Genomic DNA, 23,301 nt, shown 5'->3' with positions numbered 1-23,301 from the left:
GTTACACGTAAATATTAAATGATTTCAAGGTCAAACTAAAATTCCAGACTAGGAACGTTCAAGATATTATACTTAATAATAATTCATACGTTTAAAACAACATTATACCATCAAATACTAATAACTTTAAGACATAACAAGCTGGATCCAGTAACAGGGGCTTGATATTTCAATCTAATCAACACTGCATCAAAGCTTGCAGCCCATCCCACCTGGCCCTCACAAAACCGGTTTACACGTTTGCAATGCAGAGGACGTCGCGTTCCTTCGATATTACACTTGTTTTTATTACACACTCACCTGCTATATCGAGTAAGTTGAACCCAGTGAGAGAATAAAATAACCACAGTCTCGCAATAACCATAATGAATGAGCACTTCATAGAAATGCAGACGTAAATAATTCAATGAATGATGCCCCATTAGCTAGTACCAGCCCGTTTAATGGCACTAGATGTTTTTTTTTATTATAAATAAACAACATGAGAGTTTAATTAATGTAATTCGAGTTCAACCACAGCATTTAAAACAATTGCACACACACCGTCACACCTGTTACCTAAAGGGGTAGGCAGAGACCACGGATCTCCATTTGGACTGGCATAACGAACTTTTGTCTACTTTTCGCCATTTTGGGAGACGGAGCGTGACGGTGACGAACCGCGCCGCCTTCTTCTCACGGAGAATAAAATTTGTAAATTAAACAAACATAATTATTTTCATACATTTTACATAATAGTATAAATTAATTTATCCTGCTAACATTAATGTGTGAACAATAGTTACTAAAGTATTATTTAGCATTAGTTTCCATCGACAACCCCGTTAAATAATATCGATATTAGCTCAATATACAACACAATAAAGCCGTCAATTGTCAAGTTGGGGCACATCACTAATATATCAGCTAAGTACATTAACGCCATTCGTCTGAGCGGCGCTCATTAATTATATAGAAAGCGTATCTTAATACCCGTCACGTAGCCGCATTACGAGTACATACGTTGCGAACGCGCGAGTCATTTCAGCACTTTATCGATAACAATCGTGCATGATGTATCGACAGAGGAATTTCTTATTGAAGCACGTCTCGAGTCTCGCTTGCAAAGTGCCAATACGCGCTTAGTTTCACACATCAATGTACAGGGCTGTCAAACTTATCATTTATTCAAATGAATGGTTTTTATTGATATTTTTTAAAGCCTAACATTATTAGCATTCTTTAGTTTAAGGCCGGCAACGCATCTGCTGTTCCTCCGGTATTACAGATGCCCATTGGCGTCCATCTTATAAAAAAAAGAGTACATATTTCTCAAATATTTTCTCAAGCAAACTTTACCTACCTACCTTTATTAAATTTAATTACACCGCTCCCCTACTGTTTATCGAAATTTAATTTAATGATACATTTATAATATACTCATAATAAAATAATAATTCTGAACCAAAACCACGGCTATAAGAGTTTTTTCGTTATGATGAATCATCATCATCAGCTCACTATAGGTCCACACCGAGGGGCTCGGAGCCTACCCTAAGTGAAGGGTGACTAGGCCATAGTCAACCACGCTGGCCAAGTGCGGGTTGGTTGACTTCACACATATTTTTGAATTTCTTCTCAGATATGTGCAGGTTGCATCACGATGTTTTCCTTCATCGTAAGATGAATACAATAATTAAAATCGTATTCCTAATATTTTGATAATCTTACATTATTTTTAAAAGAAAAGAAATTTATACTTCAGTTATAAAGCAAAAAGAAAATATATAAAAGATGAGGTCATCAAAAGTCACAAGATGAGCGAGCATTTTTCTCTAAAGCTCAGCAAAGGTAGAAAGGACCGTACATTTTCAGTGAATGTGCTTCGGAAAACAATTCTCAGAAACCGGATAGCACTGGATTCGTTTGCGTCAGCGGGCGGCGACACTTGGAAAAAAATACCCGCCGACGCTACTGTGACCATATGTTACGTAAAACAATTCTAAATTAAAATCATAGATTTTTTTATAATGCGAAACTTAAAAGACTTTTACCGTCACACTCCCAGTAGTTAATCGATAACAATAAGTGTAGATTAATTATAAGCTGTCTCTGAGTTTATTACTTACTACTATTTACTTCTCTGAGTTCATAATTATTGTATTTTCTACAAGCTCATTTTATTCATCAAATCATAGAAAGTTGAAACTGTCCTAACTTTTCCTAGTAAGTTAATGTCTTAAAATTTAAAAAACTAAATAAATTTAGAAGAAAAGCAATACCAATCACCGATATAAGAAACAAAAAAAATTACAATAAATTTCCAAACAGCTTCTTTAACGTGTGGTCACCCTAGTCGATGCTGAGGACCGCACTATTAACAACGTAAGCGGAATTGCCGCAGAGTACCATCGCCGTTGTTTAAACAACTATTGCTAGAGTGAAAACACAGCTGTGTAAGAACACACAACATTGAACAAACATGAGCAAAAATCCCTAGAGAACAGAATAGCTTTAATTATATTATGCAAAAACATATCTAGTAGTTTATAGAAAACTTTATCTATTAAGATAACAAGACTTGGCTGAATATAACTAAAATAAGCTCATAAGACCAGATGTTGGAATTAAAAGCAATAGCAGCAGGCACAACACAACAGCAAAAATTTTAAATTGAAATTTTCGTACGTTAAAGTGCAAATTATTCAATGAACTAAATATACCAACAAGAAAAAAACTACTCTAAACGATATGAGGTAGGTAACATGTCTATACTATAGTTGTCGCCCGCGTCTCCGTCCGCGCGGAATTATGTTGTCGCATATGTGTTCTATCTATGTTCTATATCTGTGAAAAATTTCAAGATCTGTTAAGCCGTTTCGGAGATACTTTCAAACAAACATCTATCTAAACATTCCTATTTATAATATTAGTAAGATTTAGTAATTTTACATCAAATATTATGACAAAAATATTAAGGCCAGAAAGTAACTATAAACGTTTTTTTTTGCTAATTTGAAAATTATGGCAAATTTTACACAATATAATGATGTGTGATTGAAAAATACACACCGGCTTAACGACACACCCTGCTTTAGTGTACACATAACTGCGTGCGTCACAACTTTATACTTTAAACAGATAAAAAAATACAGTAAACATAAGATATTACCAGTTAAATCCGGTTCGCACAATCTTATCGTATTCTTAACGGATTGTGGTCACGATACATCTGGCAAGTTGATCGAATATGTACTACGTGGATATATGAAATAATAAGTACTAGCTGTCGGCCGCGACTCCATGCGCTTTGATATATAAAAAAAACTTAATTAGTATAGCCCACCCATTCATATGACATCCATCTAATCATTCGCATTTATAATATTAGTAAGTTAAATAAAAAGCAACTCTTCAAGGCATAAATTCGAAAAAAAAAAAAGAATAAATATGTCCGTCTCCTGGCTCTAAGCTTCCTCCTCACCAATTTTCAGGCATATCGGTAAATTCGTTCTTGAGTTCAGTGTCACTAACACGACTTATATATATATATATATATATATATATATATATATATATATATATATATATATATATATATATATATAGATTTAAAATTGTATTGTATTCATGTCTCATCCTATCTAAGCCACTTAAGATGGCTTTATAAGTTAATATTTTGGTCAAAATTGTTTAGTTTCTCGACAATTATTTTCCCAAAGAAATATGCTACAAACTGTAGACAGTTGAACATTAGAAAAAAAATCATTATTCACACAGACGTCCAAACAATACCGGTCATGACTAAAAACGTCATTAGCACATTCATTAGCCTATCTATACTTCAACTGGCAAAAGGTCAAAGACCTCAAACTTTCAATGGACAAAAAGAATTCGAAACGTCTAATCGAGACAGCATTTATTGCGTACAAACCACGAGTTAATTCAAAAGAAAAAGACCTATACGTTTAGTGAGTTAATTGCGTTTGCAACTTTTGCTTCTAAAAAAGCTAAAAAGCATAACATATAAGCGTGAGAGTAATAAAACGAACACGCCAAACGGCTGGTTCAGTTGGCGTGCTCTGCGGAAATAAAAATTGCAACACAGTCGTCAGTTCGTCGACGAATGTCTGCTGTCGGGCGGTGGCCAACTTTATGCCGACTAAGTAATTGCCTTTTACAGTTTTGTCGCGAACAAACTTCCGAGCTGAGTCATCGTACGTCTTTACTAAAGCAAAACAAAACTCAAAGTTATAGAAAATAGGAAAAAAAGAAAATGAGAACAAGTAGAAATAGAAAAGCGGGACAATAGACCGTTGTAACTTGACCTAAAATTATGCCAAACAATTTTTAACACTATTCTAAATGTTTATTAAGTCGTATTTAAAATATCAAGACAATAAAATAAATAAAAATTGCCACTAGTTTGTTAGTTAGAATTAAAAAAAAAGAAAAATACTTTTTTAAATACCAAAGACAAAATTTTCAACGTACAAATTGACAAAGAAGAAAATATGTGCAGCGTAGTAAAAACAAATACTGATATAATAAAAACTTTAACTAGCATCATCAATTACATCCGTCTTACATAATGTATGTCGCAGCAACATCAGAATTCGATCCCACGGACCGGCGTATGGAACACTAAAAAAGGGGTAGCCTAGATCCATCTCCTTTTACGGCGCAGCGAGATAAAACACGAGATGTATACTCGCGCGGCATAATAAAACTACCGCATAAATCTCAAGACCTTACTAACATCTTGGGTATCAATAGGGCTGCTATTTGCACACATTTTAATATAAATTTCCCTTTTTACAAGTAAAAGGTCAGCGTGGTATGGGTATATTATAAAGAGAGCAGAATCGCATGTGCAAGGAGAACTTTAATTATAAGTGTGGAAGGTACACCGGTAGAGGTAGGACAAGGAAGAGATGGATAGATTACATGAGAAGTGTCATAAATGGAGTGACGACTGACATGAAGGAAGATAGATTGATATGGCGGACCACTGTATTAATTTTTTTTACTGATAAAAGGTAAATTGCGTAGTTTTGGCATTATTCTTTCCATTAGCAGATGCAGATTCAAATTTTACGGTTATCCTCTGATAAAGAAAAATATTTTTTTTAATTTGATTTATCAAATAAAATAATTCCTTTTTAATCGAATATTTTTATGTAATTTGTGTCAGCCCTAAGTGAAACCCAATTCACGGCGGCCACGCGGCTCACGCCCTGCCGCTGACACAACTCCTTGCAAAAACAACGCGCCTCCACAATACTACAATAGCCGGCTGAGCTGAGCTGTTTCCTCCTAGCCCCCCCCCCCTTCCTACCTCCAACGTTTCACCACCCTCCTCCCACAGACCCCTCTCCCAGCCACTTACGTGACTCAGAAGCGAGCCAGCGTTATATCAAATTCGACGTCGCGCGACTTTAGTGGCTTGTTTTTCGTTTGTAACGTAGGTAGTTTTTTTTCGTCTTCTCAAAGTCAAGTCAATAAAACATCCGGTAATGGCGCTATTGGCAAAGATAAACGTGAGCAACTGCGAATAAATTACACAGACAAATTCCCTTTATTCTTTTTATTAAAGTTTGAGGGAACTGTGGAGAGGAATGTCGGGAACAAAGTTTGTAGAGTTTCCGGGAATTGTTTCGAGGGTTGCGACCGGCGATGCAAATTTGTTTGTTTGAGGACATAAATTGCAGACTTTTATCAATCAAATCTTACTAATATTATAAATGCGAAAGTTTGGATGAATGGATGTTTGTTATTACGTATCTTTGAAACGATTTAACGTGCAATTTGCCACCGATGCTGAACATAGTCTAGAAGAGAACGCATAGAGAACCTTTTACATTTCACGCGGACGAATTTGCTTACAAAAGTTAGTAAATAATTAAAAGTAGACCTATTTTAAATGAATAACTATATAAAAATTACAATATTTTAAACAACATTAGCATAATTTAAGTATTATTACGCTGGACACAACAAAAAGTGTAATTTTAAGACAGGGGCAGTCAACGATTTCAAGTATCAATTTCATCTTATTTATACAAATAATAAATTAATAAGTCAATAGGTTTATTGACATCATACAACCCTAGTTGCGACGTAAGGTTTAAGAAGTTGGAAGTTTTGGCGAAGACCAAAACTGAATAGAAAGAGCGCTCGACAAAGTTTAACTTTGAGTTTGTAATAAAACTTTCCTCGTAACAATTCCGATTCAAGTTAGTCGGGAATATGCGTTGGCGGTTCTAAAGTTGTTATGCCGCTAACTTTACAGTCTGACACTTCAAAATCGAATTAATTTGATAATTGAACATTTTAATACTATTAATTTTTACTTGAACTAGTCATTGTCTAAAGGACAATTCTTATAAGCAAAAGGCATATTAATAGTAAAATCCAATGTTTTTCATAATAAACATACATTTTTTTACTTTAGATAAAATAACAGGTGTCAACATAGTTATAAATATCCTATTCTTCCAATAGAGATATAACTTTAGACGGACCATTAAGCATAACATTTATATTCATGTACAATCGTGAATCGTGTCTGAGATGAGGTCAATGCATCACTGACAAGCACATAGACGGCGGACGTATCAGCTTTTCAAGCACAAAAAACGATATTCTTTTAGCATCTATAGAGGCGACAAAACGAGGTCCACGCTACAGCCGCAAGGTCAACGAACTCGCGACAAACGCGCCGCTGCACCGCCGCTAAACGACATCCAATTAGCAGCGATCGCCCCGGCTTTCATTAACCGAGCCGAACGTGAACCGACCGAATAAAACAACGTCCGGAAACCGTAAAAATTTTAATCCCCCGACGACTTAGTTGACGAACATTTATCTACCAAAAAATCGTTGGAAATATGTTCATTTATTAAAGGTTATTTAGTTAACTTACTAGCTGTCGCCCGCGGCTCCGTCCGCGCGTAATTGCACGAAAATACTTAGAAGCTTATGTGGCTTTTCAGACTATGTTCTCTATCTGTCCGTGCAGTGGTTTTGGAGATACCTTCTAACATGCATCCATCCATACATCCGAACATTCACATTGATATATTAGATCTCCGATTTCGATAAATCTGATCACAATTACTATAAATAGATAACTATATTAAAGCCCATTTATTGTTATAATTATTAAATCTATAATTTTAATCAATATTTTGGTTTTATACTAATTATTACTACACCAAAATCGTAAATCCTAAAAACGTTTATAAATATATCAGCTACATTACCATCGTAATTCAATTTAATTATACAAACATCTCTGTAGTACAAGAGTAGTTATGGCAGGTGGCTGGATAACCAAAAATGGCCGCCCTAGCTGCGAGGCAATGGTTGATACAACGCTGTATAGGCATACGGCCTTGTTATACGTGGATGTGTGATACATATTTGTTAGGGTAATATTCCAATTGCGTAGTGTTTAAATTTATATATATAAGTATTTATCAAGTATCAAACTGCGTCACAAAAGGAAAAATCAAACGACATACCTATTTTAATTTAATCATTTTTAACTATCTCGAAGAAACGCAAACTTATGATGACATTATGAAATTCTAAACTGATCAAATATACTAAATATGAGAAGCCCAATAATAATTCTTTCTTATAAGTTTCTACCATGATTATATCTGTCTACAGATAAAATATAAGTGACTCAGCTTTAGCCGGCGACTTTGTCCGCGTGGAAAAAAATATAGCCTATGTTAGTCAGAAATAATGTATCTTAGAGTTTATTTCTTGCATACAAAAATACAAATTAATCTTGTATAAAATTCTCGTGTCAAAGTATTAGTAACCGTACTCCTCCAAAAGGAATTGATCGATTTTTTATGCATATTTAGTATGTCTGAGAATCGGCTACTATTTTATTAATTCCTCGCGGTCAGAGTCGCGGGCGACTGCTAGTAGTTCACATTTATCAGACTCGTATCTTGTGCGTACTGTCATATATTGCATCGATACGTTCAATATTTCAAAGGGTGAACAATACCGTTCAATATTATACGTATTCCGTACGGAATTGAGTCATAAATTGTATGTCGCAGGCTCGACGGCCAATGCAATAAACAACTGAATCACGAAAATCTATTGCTACTAACAATTTTTATACATGAAAACATAACAATAGTATTTAATAGACAACATAACAGTGGAAGCGTCAATAGCCTAATGGTTAAGGGTTACGTATTACCGATCACGGGGTCGAGGGTTCGAATCCCGACATTCGACTATTGTCGTTAACCATATCCTAGCACAGGCTTAGTTGGAATGGTACAAGAAATATTAGTAAATTAACAAAAATCTGCTAATAACTTCAATGAAGAAAAAAACGTTTCTAAATAGGTATTAAGTCAAACTATGAGTTTTAACTATCGAAAGATTGAAAACATTATCTTCTTTTGTTACATATTGTTATCTCAGTTTTGTTAAAGAAAATGACAGGTACGATGTTTTATACAGAGATTTTGGTTTCAGAAACCAACGTTAAAAGTTTTCATCCTTTTTCATATTTTTTAAGAAATAAAAGACAACAATATGTCTACGATTATAAATTAATCGTTAGTCATCATCATCAGCTCACTATACGTCCCCACTGAGGGGCTCGGAGCCTACCCTAAGTTAGGGGTGACTAGGCCATAGTCAACCACGCTGGCCAAGTGCGGGACGTCGTTAATATCACCGTTATATAATATAAAGTGAAATAGTTCCATATCAGAGCAACATTTTTGTCAGCAATCGCATCCAAGTATCAAACTTGTGCAATTTGCATGCACAAATTAAAGCGAATTCTAAACTTGTGGAATATTTGTCCCATGAGATTGTTTGCTATATTCGTGCTTCAACTTTACACATTATGTACGTGCGAATAGTTGCAACAACAACTTTACACCTCAGATGAATTCTGCAAAACTTCCAACGATAACTATTCCATCTACTATAAATTGCTTCTTATATCACTTCAATGAATTCTTAATTGACTTAAAAATTACAATGTTAAATCAACGTATTTATAAAAAAAAATAAACAGTCTTCTAAATCGAGATTCCGTTACCCGCGCTTTCAAAATTATAGACAAACAACTTATAACGAAAAAAGATCTGACATTCATAGCAAAATATTTTATTATAAAACAATTTATAACATTAGGAATTTGGATTATTAAATACCCAACAATTATTATAACTATAATGTATTATAAACTATTGCGGTCACTGGAACATAAAATACTCCAAATTATTACTCGACAAAGATAAAATTAAATCTCTAACAAACACAAAATTCATCCTTCCAGATGACAAGAAAACTAAATTCCCAGAAGAATAAACAGGCCGACTGAGACTTTGATATTAACAATAGGAGGGGACGGAACAAGGTCATAATCTCGCCCAGTGTTGGATATAGGGCGTTCTAGTGATAAGTCACAGGCCTCTAGGGATTACGCCTCTCCCGCACGACACTATCGAACCTTGTTTTTATGTGAAATTACATTTAAAACCATTGTGCATTTTAGGGAGATAATGCCTTAACCATAAAGTATTTATAAAGTCAATAAGTCTTAAATATTAGATAGATAAGAAGTAAGTGGAAGTACAGTAATGGTTTCAGGTTACAAAAATGTAAAAAGAGTATTTTAATTAATAATCTATACCACATTTTTATAGAAATGTAATTTGTTTATACTGGCAACATTTCGGCAACAATTGTCTGGTAAAGTAGAAAAAAAATCACCGATATCACAAAGAGTATTGTCTTTGGATATTTAAGAGCACACATTAAATTTCTTTATCTACGTCTATTCGGCGTCTTGAAGTGAAAGATGGCGATATTTAATGTACTAAGGCGTCTCTCGTGCAATAACATTCGGGGAATTTTATCGCCAATGACGTCAGCAATCGCCAATCGCGTAAGTTATCGCCATGTCGCTGCATCGGTGATTACTATTTGCTATTTCAGCAGATTGTAAAAACAGACAATCTATTTAATTATCGATGTCTCGATTGTGACAAAGGAAGCTTTTACTTTTGAAAGTCACCGGCGTATAATACCAACATAACAAAAGTAAGTTATATCAAGATAGATTTATGTGATTATCGTTCAATATTCACCTAAAAAAAATATATATACTTTTTTACCGACGGCTTTAATGTCAGCATTAAAAGGTTCCTGTTACTTATTGTTCTTTGACAAACATTTGCTATGGTCTACGGAACCAGAAGGAATTACTAATAATATTTAACATGAAAACACCGTTTATTAAGAGAGAGGTTCCGTCGTTTCAAGTCAAACTACGAAATAAAATATTCATTTTATCCACCATTTTGAAATTGACTACCCAATTTACCTAACATTTTGGAAAGTAATGTACGGCATTAAAACATCATCAGCCACGCCCAATGAGAGGAGAGCTCATTCGGAAAATCAATACAAAATCATTTCCACAATAATAATTCGCAAAGCTGTTCGGTAATTACAGTTTTAATAGGACGGTCAGTGGGGTGCCCACCCCCGGTACGATTCTCGCGAAATGTGACTGCCAGGGCCGGGGGACTGGGAACCGAAGGGGGGACAGGAGGGGGACAATAACACTCCGCAGCACAATAGAGAGCTTTGAGTAAAATTATATCGCTTTTGATAATGTGAACGATTGGCGCGGGTCGCGGATCCAGCTGTATACCCAGCATTAATATAAGATAATTCTACTTTGGATAAACATTGTGATCCAATTATTAATGAGAGTTGGCTTAACTCCAAGTTTACAATAAACTATCAAAGAATTAAAAATTAAATAAACTCATCATAGACAACAAATTGCTTTTACATAGAGCATATTCATAAAGAAAGGTTAAGTCCGAAACATTGAAAAAAACTGAAACAAATACGTCATTAACCTATCCCCGTTTTTAAAAAATGAGGGACAAATGCAATGCAAGTACAGAGGAGAAATTTGCGTTCTAAACGAGCCGCCTACGGAAAAACGATAGCGGCTGCGGCGCACCGGCCGCAATGTATGCGCATATATTTCCTTTGCCGGATCGTGGACGCGTGCAATTAACAAATTCAGTGCGTACTGGGAATTTGACCCCATCTCACTATACACTGAAAATTAATGATGTTAGTGCCGCACATTTTACAGCACTTAAATTATAAATCGCCATTTTTTCTCCTTTCTAAGAAAAAGTAGTTATAAAATTTCATAAACATTATTTTTTTATTTAAAATCATTATACAACTGGCCATGTACAAATATAGTATTAAAAAAAAACAGGTATGTTAGGTATGGCGCGTATTTAACGGTCAGAATCGATAGCCGATCGACGAGAGGCGGTCGTGTGCGTGTGTGTAGGCTATAGAGGGAACGGATGCGGTCCGAGCACACATCACACAGACTATTACCGAGAAACATCGTGCATGGCGCGACTTTTATGGTTGTACAGCGCGTATTTATTATTTTTAATATCACACAAATGGAAAAATACAGTAGCAAGTTTTATAACAAATACAATGTTTATTTGTATTTGATCAATTAGTCATCCAATTTACCACCTTCACAGCTTATAAAATTATTCATCTCGAATAAAAGTATCAATGTTTAAATTTATTCGTGTCCTTCCTCTGAATTGAATCTTTAATTATGAATTCAGAACGTTATAAAAATGCATACATTATTTAACAAATCAGACGTGTACCAAAAGTGTAATGTAATTTTTTTCACGTTCATATCTTATCAAGTCGGCGAGTTAAAAGGTTTAAGATAAAATTACTCGAACTTACTTTGATTAACTTTGTGCAAATGAAGTTATCTTTTTGGGACGAAACTACACTTGTTAGGCCAGAATTAATTGTCGTAGAAAGAAAAAAAAATCGATATTGACGTAAGCATTTGGCTATAAAAGATTTTTAATCTATGAGTCGCGTCGTTTCAATCTATCACAAATTATCAAAGAATTACTATAGCAATTAATATTCTTAAATCAATGCCTCTTACAGCGATTAGAACATTTTACTTAAAGCGCTTAGCTTAAGCGCATTGACCTTGAATCGGCTTAAATCCTCGTTATACTGAAGCCTTATTGAAGAGGTTTAACGTCTTTTAGTTATTCAGATTATTAAACATACAATTATGTAAACTAGAAATTTTCCAAATAACTGTATCCCTTCGGAAATACTTAAAATGCAATAAAAAAACTTCCTATATTTTTTTTATGATTATAATAAAATTTATCTTTTTATCTTCAATTAAAAGTTATCTTCTTTTACATAACGATAATTTATTACTTCAATCAATGTTTTCCTGTCTTAAAAATGAACCTTATTTTATTAAATGAAAGAAATATCGACAACCCTATTAGATTTATATGCAAAGTGTATTGTGTATACGTATGGCATTGAGATCTTGACATCGGCACAGCAGGGATGCCACCAGCGCCAACGATACGACGCATCTGTCCTAGTTTCTAATCATTCCATCGGCCGACTGCAGTTAAATAAAGTGCTCTAGCAATAAACATTTAACTCATTTATACTATTGACATAAAAGTACTTATGATTCATAATATGGATTTACTAATTGAATTGAAAAATTATTTCTTTATTATTTGTACAGGTTGCTCAAACTCAAGGTTACGTAAACGTAATGAATAAGTTTCTTCAATAGTATTTCGTCGATGACATTACGAATACTTTTTCGCAAATTTTCGTGCTAGGCACCCTCTGATCTGAAATGATCTTGAGTGAAATATTTTAGCAAATTGTTTATTGCAACCAAAAATTGGGTTTTAGCAAGACCACCTGTTCATGTTGGAACTTGTTTTATCAGTTTTATTGTCTTTTAGATTTCATTGTAAAATTAACAATCATTAATTTTATTAGGATATATTTTTAAAGTTATTATTTGAAAGCATTATAACTTTAAATAATTTCTACGCTTTTTTACGAATTTGTATTGGAAGATGGTTTAAGAATATAAATTGCATTTTGCGTACATATTTATCGTAGTATAGAATCAAGATGTTTATTATCAAGAAAAGAATCAGTAACATTATATAAAAAATACAGAGCAACATTGATAAGGATTGATAAGATGTTGACGTAGATACATAAGAATGTGCAAACATAAAAGCACACTGAACTCTATTTACTACATATTTTACATTAGTAAGGATATTTCTGACAAAAACATTAGTAAATTATGTTTATAATCATACCAATATTATAAATGTAAATGTTTACATGTATGGTTTGTTAGATGGTATCTCCACAACATTGATCTAGCTGGAATTTGAAGTAGATGTAGACCATAATTTGGACAAACACATTGGCTACTAATTGGGCTTTGTCTTAACTCCGCGTGGACGGCGTCGCAGGCGACAACTAGTTACATAACATATGAAACAATTTTATAAGCCATTCCTAATATAGCTAAGAGGTTAGATAGTCTGGACTGGATTGGACTTGTAATTTGTAAGTCAAACAGTTGGTTGTCACTAAATAGTTTACAACACTTTGGCAGGCTGTGGACGGTCTGAGCTACATTACTCAAGTTGCAACATTGCCTTATCCAATAACACCACTGGAATATGTAACTTAATAGCTTTGTTTGTGTAATTTTTTATAGTTAAGCTGTCTTGTATCTTATTCTGTCAAACCAAGATGCATTTTTTAAAGGCCAATTAATGGTATACAAAGAAAACTTAGGTTCTTAAATAACAGCTGCTGTTTTTCCTATTGAATGAATTAATTTTACTGTTATATTGAGAAAGTGAAAGACAAGTATTATGGGATTTTCTTAAGATTATTTATATAAGATTAACTAAACCTTCTATTTAATATTGTAATAATAATAATGATATAAGAATAGTTGCAGATTAAACTGATCTCTTCCACATCCTATCCTATACTACAATTTAGCTATCAACTATTATTACTAATTATACTATTATAATGGCAATAAAGAAGTTTTATTTATTTATTATTTATTTATTTATAAAATTTAAAAGACGACAAAAGTATTATTGATTTCTGTCATATAACACGAAAATGCAGTGCCTCATTGTTGAAAAAAAAGTTTTAATTACAATATAGCATTAACTTAGCGTACTACAATAACAACAATTAAAGTTTACAAAATTCATTAAATAACAAGCACAAGCCTCTTTTCCCAAAGTTTTAAATCTAAACTTTGTTTATTAAAATCAAGTATAATACAGCATAGAAAAGAAAGTTTGATGGAGAATTTAATGAAACTTCACAAAAGATATCCAACAAGTACAAAGTTAACAAGTGAAAACAAACGCAAAAGCTAAATAGGTAAATAATGAAAGGCAAAACTTTCCAATGAAATCCATTCAAAGTTTTTACCCAATTCAAACTAAGTTGAATGAGAAGTCAGTACTAATTTAACTTTGAAAACTTTACTCAAAATGTTGACTATGTCTGTTTTATATTAAAATATAATTACTAACATTAAGCAAAGTTTCTTAAAAGTTTTGGTAATCCCAGTTTTGGTTAAGGAACTTTGATAATTTCATTTTATTACCACCATAATCTTTTGTTTACTTAAAAATTTGTTGAATATTTTAAAGTAGCGCTTTATTAATCACAGGTTATTATGTAAAAAGTTTACATAAACAACAAGTGTATACAAGTAAACAAAAATAAGTAACATAATCACAGGAAAGTTGATAACATTGACCTGCACAATTATTTAGTTTTAATCTTTTAATATTTTATAAACGATATTTTATATATTCTCCTTTTAAATAACACGTTAGAACCAAAAAATGAATGAACTGTTTGATTGTCGTGCCTAAAATCCTAAACTACAAGAGCTGAATATCTTCGTAAATTAAACTTTCTAAAGTATAAGTAGGTCATCAAAGTCCCAACAGCGCGCAGTTTAAAACACCGCGTGCTCGTTAAACTTCAAGTAGTACCCAAATATCAGTAAGTTCTAGAAAGTCATGACCCGCACGGTTCTGTGGCCGTGAATTTGTGACGCGTCGGTGGCGTCGGCGAATATGTCGTCGCCCGTCAACTGGACCACTGCACGGAGCCCGCTTCGCCACCATTACGATGACGCTATCACATTTTCACATAATATAACACGTTTGCTTTTATGTTTATGTCTGCCAAACTGCCGACTAACGCTGACACATACTTCTAGCCGATTCTTTAACAACAAATATATACGAACTTACCGTCTAAAATGCTGAATCCAACAACAAAGAATCACCAGCCACGCGCTCCAGTTAGAGGGCACTCACAAATCACGAAAGCACAACGTAAGGCAGCAAAATTATGTCACTGTAACGTTTGTTTTGTTCACAGTCAATAAACGAAGTCAATTTGAATGAAGTTTTCTTGGTTTTCTCGCAATAAACACTAAACCGGGAAAGCGAACCCTGAATCACCGCCAGCTCCGTACAAAATGGCGGATTAGCGTAATGAAAGTGACGCGCTGACGCGCCGACAAGTTGTGCAGATTAAAAAGCATTCCTCAATTTATAGATTATATAATAAAACTAAAAACTACTTCAAAACTTTAAACAAGGCTACCAGAAACCGTTATGCTGATAAAATTACTCCATTTTAGAGAGATTTTACATGAAAATACTATTTTGTATTTATTGTGTTTATTTATGGTTTTGTCATATTGTGGCAACATAACAAAGTAGTGCTGCCACTGAAAATAAAAGCCATTTTCGATTCTTGTAAAGACTCCATTATTTTTTAATTAAAAAATATTAATATTGCAAGAAACGTTTCATCTTTTGATAACCGACGCGTCGTTTATATATTAATATGTCTTAAAAATATCCATCAAACATTTTAGTAATTTCTTGTCGTGTTTACTTTTGATGGCAATCAGCTGAGTTTTGTTGTCATTGTTTTAAACTGTCATCGAATTTAGGCGTTTTATCCATATTTAACAATTTGCGAAACAAACAATCAAAATGAACGAAATCAAATCTCTCGAACATGCAACTTTAAAGGTGAGCTTTAAAAAAATGTTTGTATATACTCTCCCGATCGTGAGCTATTTTGTGAACCATTATCAAACTTACTTCGCAATAGAAGAGGGCATACTTATTATTTTGCAACAAGTTACCATATGTGTTTTAAACTAGAACTATATATTTATAGTTCTTGAGTACCCACTGTTCTGTTGAAAAGTCTGTTGTCTTTTTAATTATTTTTCGTCTTATCTGGAAATTCAAGATATTATTGGTATTTTTTTACATTCATCTAGAACTGCGTAAGTAACTTTTCATGTGTTTTAAAATATCCTTAGTGTATAAAATAGAAAAATATTTATGCGTTATAGAATTGCGTGATGATAGGAAATATTTGTTCATGTGTATTCATAGATTTGAAAACCTTTAAATCTTTGTATGACAAAATTATAAAACTGTTTCTACAATTATTGCTAGTATTGCACAAATGTATGAAAAGCACCAAAACCTTGTAAGATAAAATTTAATTGAGTAAAAATAAAATAAATTCGTCTCTTTCCTTTTTAGTTTTATGCTTCAGAAATGTGGGTACTCTGAAATAAACATTGATCACACTAACAGTATATTCAGTCAAAGCTAAGCCTATTGACATATTTGATTCTAGGTGCCATACGAAGTGTTCAACAAAAAGTACAGGAATGCACAACGTATACTAGACGTGGAGGCGCGTCACGTCGGCAGCACTGCCACAGAGCTGGATACAGCCGCTAAGAGAGAAGACGTTACTGCGGGGGAAATAACTACATTGCTTGGTGGAATGGTATGTGAAATAAGGAATAGGAATTAATTTATTTAAATATTTCTGCTGAACTCAGTCTAGAATTGAGCTGTAATGGAGTATTTTAATATAGGTTTCCAAAATAATTAAGTAAAGGAGAAAAACTTCAGCAATTTTCACCTTTTGTTGTTATTTATTTATAAACCCTTTTTTGCAACAGAAAGCTATTCTTTACCACAAGAATTGATGATTTTAAGGAATAATTAAATATATTATAATAACTTCACAGATAAACAACTCCCTGGATATTATGCATATTCTACTTAAAATATTTATACTCAAGTGTTAAAAGCTAAATCTGCAGTCTTTGGATCTTCTCCTGGGCTTCTAATATAGTCTAAAATTAAGAACTCAATATTCTTACTAGTACTTTATCAATGTTTATTCCTATGTTTTGATTGAATACAGGTAGAAAAGCTGACGACAATGAAACGCAAGGCTTCTGAAGCTATCAATGAGGAGGTACAAGCAGCTAATGTTTGCAAGAAGAGGCTCGATCACCTCAAGGAACAAGCTGAGGCCTTGCAGGACCCCATTGCCGCTCAAGTAAGATATTCAATAATTTTTTATCTGTTATATTTCCAACATCATTATTATTTTATCCCACTCTTATATTATCTTTGCCAATTTATTGTTTGTGCGTAAACAAATTATGTTTTCAACCAATGCTCTCCAACTAGTGGTCCATAGAAGCCAAACTATGGTCTGAAACTGACACCTTACACTATTTTATAGCTTTCCTAACAACTTAATTATTTATTTCCTTTAAATTCTGTTTTATCAAAGAGAATTTGAAAGATGTCAATATATTTTTGTATTTTAATACTGGAAATTTTGGAGAAATTTTCTTATAAAATATTTTATATCTAATTTATTGTATATCATAATGCTGTTATTGTGTTATAGACATCTTTGAATCAATGGCGCAAAGTTCGCTTGGATCGTATGCTGGTGGATTACTTCCTGAGGAACGGCTACTATGACTCGGCCACCAAGCTGGCAGATGCTAAAGATCTGCGCGACCTCACTAACGTTGGTAAGAGTACTCTGTTTTTCATATAATAATATATTTGGTGATTTTATATTGATTGCACAGAAAGTTTCAACAGTGGTAGAGCCCGCTTTAACATCTTCACACAACTTTGTCAGATCACCCAGTGCAATGCCATGACTATACTGAAGATAGGCGTCAAGTCAACAGTCTGATAAGTGGGCGTCCCGGAGGCCTAAGTTTAGTCCTGGTTTCCTTTCCACCATTTTTCTTATAAGTAAAGGATGGGAATGCATGGGAAGGGAAAATTTTCTCTTTCTGTGCATTATCCCCTCCTCCATCGATTAAAGGAATAGAAGGCATCTGCAATTGCATTTGTTTATGGGCAACGGTCGCTTCGCTATTTCATGCGTTCCTTATAAGAAAACGTTGGTAAAGAAAACATGACAAAAATTAGGCCTCCGGAACACACTCATTATAAGAATCCCAACAACCTGTTTTAATTAAGTGTAATATATATAATTCTTTGTGTCAGACATCTACCAGGCTGCGGCGGAGGTGGAGCGCGAGTTGAGCGCGCGGCGCACTGCGCGTTGCCTGCAGTGGTGCGCAGACAACAAGTCCAAGCTGCGTAAACTCAACTCTATCATGGAGTTCAATATACGTATACAGGTACGTCTTTACAAATATCGTGGTATATTTCACCACTTAATCATTTCATTTGACAGACAAGCTTTTGCCCGTGATTTCGGCTGCACAGAATAAAAAATTCTAGTAATTAATATTATTATGTGATAATGCAGTTTTCTAAAGGCAAAAGATTTTTTGAAATCTGTTTAGTAGTTTTTTAGTATATTTGTTAAAGATGACAGTAAAAACCTTTTCTCTTTATAAAATTAGATATAGTTTAGGTGACTATTTAATTACCATGTTTTATTGTACTCTTTGAAAAACCTAAAACAAAAAAAAGTTTATAAAATGTATGTGATTTCGCATTATGTATAATAAACAACAAATAAACAAACAAACACAAACAATCTAATATATATCTAACCACAAAAGGTATTCTTATGTTCAGTTGTGCGTAGTGATTATTAATTATAATTAACTTGTTTATCAGGAGTTCATAGAGCTGGTGCGCGAAGAGAGGCGGCTGGAGGCGGTGCGTTACGCCAAGAAGCACTTCTCCACGTACGAAGAGGGCCAGCTGAGAGACATCCAGCACTGCATGGGCATGCTCGCCTTCCCCAAGGATACTGGTATATCTCGTATATATTTACACAATAGATGGCACTGTTATTGATTTAGTAAAACAGATGGCACTTCAGTCAACTTCATCAATTACTAGCTGTCGTTTGCGACTCCGTTCGCTCGAAATAAAAAAAAAACTTAATGAGTAGTAGCCTGTGTTCTTCCAGACTATATGCTACATGTATGCTAATTTAGAGATACTTTCAAACAAACATCCATCCGTACATCCACCTAAACATTTGCATTTATAATATTGGTAAGATTTAGGTCTCGGAAACTAGCGGTTTAGCATAGAAAATGACATGGAAGAAAAAATGACATGACAGGTACAATGCTAAAAGGTTGACAGTTTTTGACATTGACATGAGGGCGCTAGTGAGATCATAATTTAGTTAGATTTATAACCACTGGGTATCATTGTTAGTCTGTATGTACAATAGTGTATGTTACATAGACGTGGAGCCGTACCGCAGCCTGCTGTCTGAGAGCAGGTGGTTGTCGCTGGTGGCGCAGTTCCGCAGCGAGCACGCGCGCCTGCTGCACCCCGCGCATCTGCCGCCCCTCACCGTCACCCTCCAGCTCGGCCTCGCCGCACTCAACACACCATATCCTTTTATATATACAACACGACACACATATATACACGAAAACATTTTTAAGTTAACTGGAATTCTAGAAGCCCTACTCCTTTTGAAATCATATTTCGTACACGTGATGTATTTGCATTACTAATAACGAAATACCAATTTTTTAAATTTTTATCTGCATGTCGGTACGTTTGTTCCGGGTAATCTTTGGAACGGCTGGACCGATTTTAACAGGACTTTGACGGAAAGGTGGCTGATGTACGCGGGCATGTTACAGGCTACTTTATTAAATTCTGCGATGTCAGTCTTGTAGGAATATACATTAGGTACCTTAACTTGTGCATACTCAGTGCTTCAACGAGAGCACAAAGGTGTCGTCGTGCCCGGCGTGCGCGCCGCCGCTGAACGCGCTGGCCCGCACGCTGCCGCACGCGCACTGCTCGCACTCGCGCCTGCTCTGCCGCATCTCCAACGAGCCCCTCAACGAGCACAACCCGCCCATGGCGCTGCCCAACGGACAGGTCTACGGAGAGAAGGTAACACAACACAAACATAACCCAACACAAATCTACATTAAGTACACAAAGCAACGTCGAAATATAGAGATTTCAGTTACTAAAGACCACGGAAAGTTATAAGAGGAAGGAAGCCAGCGGTAGAATTTGGGTAAAATTTGGAATATAAAATAATAAAGCTAGAAATAAAAATATTAAAGAACGGAGGAAAATATAAGGATTAGCACACACTTGGAAGATTTATTTACAAACACATTTTTGTATTACAAAAAGGAAGGAAAAATTGAAAAAAAAAATTGAAAATATAAAAATAAAAAAAAAACTTTAAGCAATAACTACACTAACTCAACAAAACTAGACTAAAACAACTCAAAAACTACACAAAGCCTAACAACCTTTATAAATGACTTCGTTTTAATTGTCAGGCGCTGAAGGAAATGATGAAGGAACACGGATCAATCACCTGCCCCAAGACCAAGGAGGTGTTCTGCATGAAACGCGTGGAGAAAGTCTACGTTATGTAAAAATATATTAAATATATGCCATGTACTAGCATTTAAAAAACTATATTTTATCTCTTAGTACTTTTATAACCCCGCACTAAGACTCGGGTTTAAATTTGTTTTTAAACTTAACCTCAAAATGTTTCGATTTACATATTGGCTAATGTTAAAAATTATTAAATATTTTTGTTTTATTCAACTTTTTTTTGTATATTTACCATATAAAACACCTTTGTTTTAGCAGAGAATCTCTATGTAAAAAAAACTAAATTTTTAATTATATTCATGTTGAGAAAACTACTCAAATTCAAAATGGCTGGTTCCGACACCATTAATCCATTTTGTTAATTTTTTTTTTACTTTAGCGTGATTTTATTTTATCTTTTAAAGTTTTAATACATAAAGGAATATAAGTATCCTATTGTATATTAGTGTTTATGAGAAAATAAATTCATATCCCAAAAAACGTCTTTTTATCCACCTTTTGCGAATTCCAAAATAAAACAAATCATAAGGCAAGAAAATACCTTAACAGTTATAAATAAGATTTTTGATTATATTTTTTAATGAATTCAATATTTTTATTACCATAAAATATGTTATACACGTTACAATACTTTTAAATGGCCATTTTTTATCACAATACATTTAGGACTACGCCATTCTACAACTAATAAAAAAAATATTGTTTATATGGGAAATAACAGAGTATGTAAGTGCACTATAACAAATGAAAACAATACATAAGTTAAATAATAAAATATTAACTTCAATTCATACATAATACATCTATATGGGTTTCTAAAACCAAAATCTCTAAAACATCTTATTATCTCTATTTTGACAAAGATGATGATACATTTTATACAGAGATTTTGGACTCGGAAACTTACAGTTATTATGTCATTAAAATTGACCAATACATAGTCATTTTTAGTGTTTACAATCAAACCTGGATGAGCGAGACACCTCTATAACTGTGAGTTTCTGAGTCAAAAATTTCTGTTTTAAAACATATCTTTATCCCAGTAATTATATTTAACAATACAGAGATAACAATATGTTTTAAACGGAGATTTTTGACACAGAAACTAACAGAAAAGTACGTCATTGTCCGGTCCCAACAAACTGCATAAACGTAAAATTTAGGTTTGAAACTAGTATGAGTAAGAAAAATCACCCAGTCCCTTTGACTCTAGCTTATCCAAGTCCAATGTAAATGGTATAATTTATATGTATAAGTTTGAATTTAAAGTTAATATACATAGTTTGAAGTTACTAATATTATCACAATGAATATACTAATTTGTACTAAAAACTAAGTTACTACAGTGGAGTTGTTATCACTAAACTTATATCAATTAAAATTAAACTAGGAAAAAAAAATTGGTTCATCTGACCTTTTTAATAAGACACTTTTCAAATATTGTTATAATGTTCCTTAACAATCTATTCGAGTAATTTAAACATTAGGCTGTTTGCAACTATTTTTAAGTTTTCTTTTTCTTTTCATTTTTGTCAAACCTTTTTATCTTGTACTAGCTCTTCCCCGCCATTCCGTCCGCGCGGGATTAAAAAATAGATAGTAGCCGATTCTCAGACATACTGAATATGCATATAAAATTTTATAAAAATCGGTCAAGCCATTTTGGAGGAGTATGGTAACTAACATGAGAATTTTATTATAGGATTTATTTATGTGTATAATTTTGCCTTCAAGAAAAGATATATTTGGGTAAATTATGTAGTTATTATGGACTCTTTGGCATGATATTGGTGGAAATAATATTGTTAACTCGATGGTAACTCAGAAAAGTAGGCAGATATTAAAACATCATTAGTACAGAATACAACCTAATATTCCTAAAATCGTTTGAACTTGTTTAAAAAAAATGGAGACCACAATATGTATCACAACAGTCAAAACCCAGTGTTACATAAAAAAGTATGTAATTATGAAAACATGCCAATAATTATATTTGTGTGCATATTTTTTACTATTTTTTGTTAAATTAATTATTATACATTATATATTTATAGTAAATATGTCATATTCAAGAGTAATTTATTTTATTTTATTATCTAAAGATTACGTTATTTATTTATTACATTAGAGTATAAGATATGACTTAATTATATGACTAAATATGTCTCACACCAATTCATCGAATTAAAAAGTGATATGCTTCAAACTTTTAACAGAATTTAGGGTAGATAATAATTAATATTTATGAAATCCACAATGAATTTGATTAGAAAAGTATTATTTCTGCTTCATCTAAAAAAACCAGGCTTTCTTTTTTTAAACTTAAATACTAGTATATTAAACCTACATGAAAATTGCATAAACTGATATATAAAATTGCATATCTTGTTAAGTGATTTCCTAAATTTAGGTCTTAAATTTTAAACATATTAAAAATATGTAATACTTTATTCTCATCTATTACTTTTGTATCAAAAATAAAATTTTCAATGCTACTATCTTACTAGTTATATTGTTGAACATGAGTTTCCACGGTATAAATACTAGTGCAAAAACATATTGTCTCTTTCTGTCTCCATCAACCTGCCCTTGTCCCTATGGGGGGTCGGCACAGTATGTACTATTCCTCCATACATCTCTATCAGCCGTCATATCTAAA

The 23,301-nt window shown here is 33.4% G+C and overlaps 2 protein-coding genes across 4 annotated transcripts in view; one reads left to right on the top strand and one right to left on the bottom strand.

Annotated features, from left to right (window-relative positions):
- The window catches only part of CtBP (C-terminal binding protein), a 73,560-nt gene extending 58,087 nt beyond the window's left edge, over nucleotides 1-15,473 (bottom strand). For all 3 annotated transcript variants that reach the window (XM_013310051.1, XM_013310050.1, XM_013310052.1), the window contains exon 1: nucleotides 15,216-15,473. The gene's annotated coding sequence lies outside the window, so the exon portion shown is untranslated. The remainder of the gene's footprint in view (nucleotides 1-15,215) is intronic.
- A 237-nt stretch (nucleotides 15,474-15,710) lies between these two features.
- Kaz (E3 ubiquitin-protein transferase Katazuke) lies at nucleotides 15,711-21,030 on the top strand. The gene is made up of 9 exons (XM_013309876.1): nucleotides 15,711-16,010; nucleotides 16,636-16,791; nucleotides 17,218-17,355; nucleotides 17,716-17,845; nucleotides 18,336-18,472; nucleotides 18,921-19,059; nucleotides 19,506-19,656; nucleotides 19,985-20,174; nucleotides 20,579-21,030. Exons 1-9 carry the CDS (start codon nucleotides 15,972-15,974, stop codon nucleotides 20,675-20,677), a joined length of 1,179 nt encoding a protein of 392 aa, XP_013165330.1. The 5' UTR covers nucleotides 15,711-15,971; the 3' UTR covers nucleotides 20,678-21,030.
- Nucleotides 21,031-23,301: the final 2,271 nt, after the last annotated feature.

Source organism: Papilio xuthus, unplaced genomic scaffold (genome assembly GCF_000836235.2).
Source record: "Papilio xuthus unplaced genomic scaffold, Pxut_1.1 DF827756.1, whole genome shotgun sequence".
Taxonomy (NCBI): domain Eukaryota; kingdom Metazoa; phylum Arthropoda; class Insecta; order Lepidoptera; family Papilionidae; genus Papilio; species Papilio xuthus.
This window is presented reverse-complemented; position numbering and strand designations above follow the sequence as displayed.

Bases quoted from the DNA above. Each gene is read 5' to 3' on its own strand.
- Kaz (XM_013309876.1), top strand. From the start codon at position 15,972: ATGAACGAAATCAAATCTCTCGAACATGCAACTTTAAAG. The intron at 19,060-19,505 runs GTATATCTCGTA...TATGTTACATAG, and splicing joins CGCCTTCCCCAAGGATACTG to ACGTGGAGCCGTACCGCAGC. The intron at 20,175-20,578 runs GTAACACAACAC...TTTAATTGTCAG, and splicing joins GACAGGTCTACGGAGAGAAG to GCGCTGAAGGAAATGATGAA.